Below are 6,205 nucleotides of genomic sequence, written 5' to 3'. Positions count from 1 at the left end.
AGAACAATTAATTATGCAATTTAGGTCCAAACTGAAAGAACTAATGATTCTGTTGTTTTGGATAATATTCCAGGATGCAGCACAATTGATTAAAGCATTGCTTTGTACAAGGGAAAAAAGTGGTAAATGGTCAGGAGATAATTTCGTCTATGTTGTTTTTCATAAGTATTAATCTTTATATTTTAAAACATAGGGAAAGAGAGAATTCCACACAAGTATAACATCATGAGTGAACTTGAAATAGAAAATACGTATCACTTGCTAGAAGGACTGAAATTATGCTGTGTCAAGTGACGTGTTAATTTTCTGTTGGGCATTAAATTTCATTTAGGTAGTATGAAAAATCATGGGCAATTTTCAATAGAAATGTTTGAAGGTATTTCTGCGGTGCATATAATGACAGGTTTGCAAAAGGTTAGAAGACTGTTTTAGAAAGATTTAAGTAGCAATTGTGTGTGAGAAGAGTGAAAAAATAAAAATACCTGAAAAAAGTTAAGTAGAATTGGTTATAATTATTCATACAGTGTGTGTTGAATTTCTTGTAAGCATTGCAAATGTAAGCAATGTTTCTAAGTGTGTTTATAACTAATTAGACATTTAAGATGTAGTGAATACTGGCTTATAATTGAACTGCAGTATACACAAAATTGGTGACTATTACAGATAGAGTTTAGGAGGACACAAATGTGCAAGAAAACTGTTCAGGTGGTATTAATGGAGAAAGAAAGAAGAATGTCTTGTTCCTTGAAGAAGGAATAAAGAAAGAAAAATAAATAGATGTGAAAATAGAGAATTATCGATATGCTATCGTGTAGCCAAAGAAATCTCCTTAAAAGTTCTTGCTAAGAAAATGAGAAAGATTAATTTTATATAAACAATAATAGTCTGGAGATGAAGTAGGAGTAGTCTTTCTTCCCTCATAGTATTTACGTATTTAAACAATACTTATATGATAGACACTGTATCCTAGCTAATGTTCATACTTAATAAATATGATCTCACTTAGTTTTAATAACACTCTATAATATATATATTATAAATATTCAAATTTTAAGAGTGGAAAATAAGACATGGAGAAATTAATAATTGCCCAAGATCGTGCAGCTAAAGTAATCTGTCGCAGGCATTTGAGCTATGCTCTTGCACTCTCCTCTATCTTGCTTCTTGAGTAAAACGGCCTATATCTTTTGGACACACATCATTTTTAGAGATGGAGTGGGGGAAGACCATATCAATGAGGAGCTACTTCCACTTCAATTCACCATTATTAGAATAGGGCCTACTTAGACTTCTCATAATTGATTTTTCAATGTCTTCTGTTGACCTGACATTTGACTAACTCTGTCTCGTTTCCACAAATGCGTGCTTCCCTCTACACTTCGATAGACAGAATTTTTATTAGCATAGTGGTGTGATATGCTGAGTTCCATGGAAAAATAATGAAAATGATATTGATGTCTCAGAAATTCATGAGTCTTTCATGATCATACTGTAATTATAAAGGGATGATCTACACCACAGGAATTGACTTGTTGCCTTCCTTGATTATGTGACTTGACAAACTCTCATGTTTCTACTATGTAGCTTATTATGTCTGTTAACAATACATTTTGCATTAAAATTTTCTCACATGTTTCATTGTATATAGTGAAATATTCATCATGGCATGGGAGAATCAAACCATCAACTCAGGCTTCATCCTGCTAGGAATCTTCAATCATAGTCCCACCCACATCTTTCTCTTTTCTCTGGTCTTGAGCATCTTCACAGTGGCCTTCATGGGAAACACTGCCATGGTTCTCCTCATCTACCTGGACACTCAGCTCCACACTCCCATGTACTTCCTCCTCAGCCAACTGTCCCTCATGGACCTCATGCTCATCTGCACCACTGTACCCAAGATGGCTTTCAACTACTTGTCTGGCAAGAAGTACATCTCTCTGGCCAGTTGTGGAACCCAGATATTTTTTTCTGTGTCCCTGCTTGGAGCTGAATGTTTCCTGTTGGCTGCAATGGCCTATGACCGTTATGTTGCCATCTGCTACCCATTGCGATACTCAGTTCTCATGAGCCAGAAAATCTGTGGTCTCATGGCAGCCTCTTCCTGGATTCTTGGCTCCCTTGATGGTATAATTGAAGTGGCAGTTGTATTATCCTTCTCATATTGTGGTGCCCGGGAAATTCCTCATTTTTTCTGTGATGTCCCTGCCCTGCTCACTCTCTCATGCACTAACACATTACTGTTTCAAAGGATGATATTTATCTGCTGTGTTATTATGCTTCTCTTCCCTGTAGCAGTGATCATTGTTTCTTATGTTCATGTTATTCGCGCTGTCATTCGCGTGGGAACTGGAGATGGTCGCCGCAAAGCTTTCACCACCTGTTCCTCCCACCTCATGGTGGTGGGAATGTACTATGGAGCAGCCATGTTCATATACATGCGACCCACTTCAGATCGTTCCCCGACCCAGGACAAGATGGTATCAGCTTTCTACACCATTCTTACACCCATGCTGAATTCCCTCATCTACAGCCTTCGCAACAAGGAAGTGGCCAGAGCTTTCACAAAGGTGTTAGGGAAGGGCAAGCCTGGAGAGTAAGTTGCCCAATAATCTTTATGCTTTGCTTTTTCCCCCTATATTCTTCGCTTTATGTTTAAATTGATGTATTCAACCAATACAATTCAGTATCTAATATTTACCCATTGTTATAGATTTATGGCAACTACATAGGATTCAGAATATGAAAAACTGCATTCTTTTTTTGAAATATTTCATTTTTCATAATAAATTACATACGGTTATAAGGAAATATTTATTGTAAGACAAAATGCACAATTTATATATATTTTAAATAATATCAGTTAAAAAATGAGAGACATTTTCCCATCCTAATACACATTGCTTGATTGTACTGATTAAACTTAGTATTTTAACATGTCATAGACTTAACTTTGGCAAAAGAATAATTCTACTGGGTCTAATATCGTACCTTGGACTGTTCAATTTTTTAAAAATAGCCAATCTTCTTGTATACAAAGTTTTAGGTATGTATTTTAGATCATTATAAAAGTAAATTTATCTTAACTGGATGGAGAAAACAGAAGTCTTAGATTGAGGGTTAGGCATATGGAGCTTTATGTGTACTGAACACTGTCCTCCGAATATCAGAGGATTGAGGAGCTCCCATTTATTTCCTTTGTCTATAGACATTAACCTTATAAATGGATGACTGAAATCTGAATATGAATCTTTAAAGTCTAGATTTCCCATCCTTAAATTTTCTAATCCATATATGGGTAATATATGACAATTGCCTGAAAGCATGATAATTGTTTTAATGAAGTCTTGTTTTTATGTAGTGTATATTTTTCATAAATCTCATGTCACAACTCCATACATATTGTTGTATACATATTATATTGTTATATATAATTATGGAGATCCTGTTGTTTTTATGAGAAAAGAATCTTTATATCATAATATGAATATGAACAGTTCTGTTAAAACTCTGTTACAAAATCCTCATTGTATTTTTTTTCTTTGCTTCATAACAAATTACCACAAATTTGGGCACTCTAAATAATAACCATTTATTATTTCACAGTTTATATGGGTCATGATTTCCAGCATGGCTAACTGGGTATTCTGCTCAAGGTATCAAAAGGTAGCAATCCAGGTGTTTGCTGGGGCTGCAGTTTTATGTGAGGCTCAAGGTCATCTTCCAACTCACGTGGTTGTTGAAATAATTCATTTACCCGCAATTAATATTCATATGAATAACATATGGTTCCTTGCTTTTCCAAGACCAGCAGGAGAATCTCTCTGACCTCAGGGAAGACCTAAGTCCTTTTATAAAGCCTGCCATTGATTAACTCAAGCCAATCCAGGATCATCTCCCTTAGATTACTTTAAGTCAACTCATACGGGATCTTAATTATAGCTGGACAATTAACTCTTATCTTAGAAGCTAACCTAATCAGGCATGTAACTCCAGAGAATAGAGATCATGGGAGACAGTTTAGGATTTTTCCAGCCAAACACACCCAGATTAATTACAGGCTCCTATCCACAAAAACCATGAAAATACAATTGCAACTATTTATCCTGTCAGTAATATAAGAAAACATTGGTAATGTCCAAATGCTTGAGTGGATTAAATAAACTTCTAGAAACTCTTTAAAGATTTTATACTCTTGTTTAATGGATCAACATATAATTTATGGAATTTGATTATACTCATAATTTGTCTATAACACATATAATTTGTCTTCTACTTAACATATAACATTCAACATAATGAATAGGAAAGATGTAACATTATGAACCTCATAAACACTTACGGATGCTGTATTCCATATTCTTTCCATTTTCAGTTCTATAAGACAATTGAAATAGATATTGCCCTTCTAGGATTCTCTGCACAAGTAATAGGTAAGAAAAGAATGATTGAGTTTAATAAGATAATACCATAATGCATTCTTTTTTACTTTATTAAAATTAAGTCTACACTAGAACCAAAATTTCTTACTTATAGTCTTGTTTGACAATTTTTCTTGAAAGTGAATTCAATCATGGGTAAAACAAGTTGTTTTACTTTTGGACAAAAGGAGATGAATATAACAATAAGTACTGTATTACCCTCTCAAAATAAGTGCTACTAGTTATACAGGAAAGCAGACGTGATTATTTTGAAATGTATCCTTGGTAAAAGATTGATGGCTTTAATATTAGTAATATAATTACATCTTTTCATACAGGAAAATCAAGAGTTCAAATGATACTTCAAGAGTGGTATTTCAAGAATGGAACTATTATAACACTAGAGGTCACTCACAGATAATTATGGTTGAGAAATATATTTGATCTCTACATAAAGGAGGCCTAAACCATCAATACTCTTATTAAAAACAGTGAAAAAATGAGAGTAATATTTTGGTTATAAATTTGTTCAAACCCCTTTGAATCATGTGGAAAGATTTCATAGCTATCTATTTGAATATACAGTATAAAAGAGGAGATTCAGAGCAAGATGCCTGAATAGGAGATTCCAGCTCACAAATCTATGGAAACATTGATTTTGACATTATCTATGGACGGAAATACCTCTGTGGAACACAAGAGTCCAGTGGAGACATTCCAGCCCCCAATCAAGGAAACAAATCCAAGAATAGACAGGGAGCAGGTAGGAACAGTTCAGCTATACCCATGACCCCTCCCCCAAAGGACCACAGCTGAGCGCTAAGAGAGATCCGCTTTGCTTGCAAATTCTCCCATGGGGAAAAGTGAGAGCAGAGGGAGAACCTGCTTCCTCAGCCTCACAGGGCGTTGACCAAAAGGCCCACTCATGATTTGTCTCACCCAGATTATTGAGAAGATAGAGATGGCTGAATAGTCTGGGGATGCTAGTAGCAGGGAAACGGGGTGAGGGCTCACAGCAGCCACCACACAGATCGTCAAAACCAGCTGCAGGTTCTACTTGCTGGCTTCAGGACTCTTCCAAAACGTCTACCCATAAACCCTGTGGGTCACTCACTTGCAGACCCCCAAAGGACGGGCACATGCCCCAGCACTGCACACACCTCTCCACGATGGTGCATGTTAACCCTGCAGATGGTGTGTATGCATTCCAACAGATGGCGTACAAGCCTGTTCAGATGGCACATGGGAATCAGCAGCCAGCTTGACTCTGTGCTATTGGGAGAAGGCATGCAATTTTTAACCCTACAGGGTAGTGCCCTGGGAAAAACACATGAAAACTTTCAGCACCCAGCCTGGCTATGCGAGATTGAGAGAAGGGACATGATCCCTGACTTCCCCAAAAAAAGTTAACAAAAAAGGAGTGGGATGAGTGAATCCATTAAAAATACCTGAGATACCTTTTTAATAGCAGGGCTGACTGGTAAAGCTCTTTCTATCCTGAAAACAGTCAGTGAGGACTGGAAAAGGAGACTACTTCTTCAAAGATAAAACAGCAATGCAAGACTTCAACGACTGTGGGAAATCATGGAAGCAATCCCCCCAAAAGAACAAAATGATTCTGCAGTGGCTGACCCCAAGGAAAGGGAGATCTAAGTACTGCCTGAGAAATAATTCAACATAGTCATCTTTTTTTTTGCTCCAACATTGTTGGACTTCGAAATTTTAACCATCTAAGAGGGTGTAAGGTAATATCTCTTTGTGGTTTAAATATACATTTATCCAAT

At 36.3% G+C, this 6,205-nt stretch overlaps 1 protein-coding gene across 1 annotated transcript; it reads left to right on the top strand.

Moving 5' to 3' along the window:
* The first annotated feature begins 1,661 nt into the window (after positions 1-1,661).
* LOC106837856 (olfactory receptor 2M3-like) lies at positions 1,662-2,600 on the top strand. Its single transcript, XM_044779615.2, has one exon. The coding sequence runs from the start codon at positions 1,662-1,664 to the stop codon at positions 2,598-2,600; it is 939 nt and encodes a 312-aa protein (XP_044635550.2).
* The last annotated feature ends 3,605 nt before the right edge of the window (positions 2,601-6,205 follow it).

Source organism: Equus asinus, chromosome 10, assembly GCF_041296235.1.
Source record: "Equus asinus isolate D_3611 breed Donkey chromosome 10, EquAss-T2T_v2, whole genome shotgun sequence".
NCBI lineage: Eukaryota > Metazoa > Chordata > Mammalia > Perissodactyla > Equidae > Equus > Equus asinus.
This window is presented reverse-complemented; position numbering and strand designations above follow the sequence as displayed.

Excerpts from the sequence above, each read along its gene's own strand:
- LOC106837856 (XM_044779615.2), top strand. The coding sequence starts at position 1,662 with ATGGCATGGGAGAATCAAACCATCAACTCAGGCTTCATCCTGCTAGGA.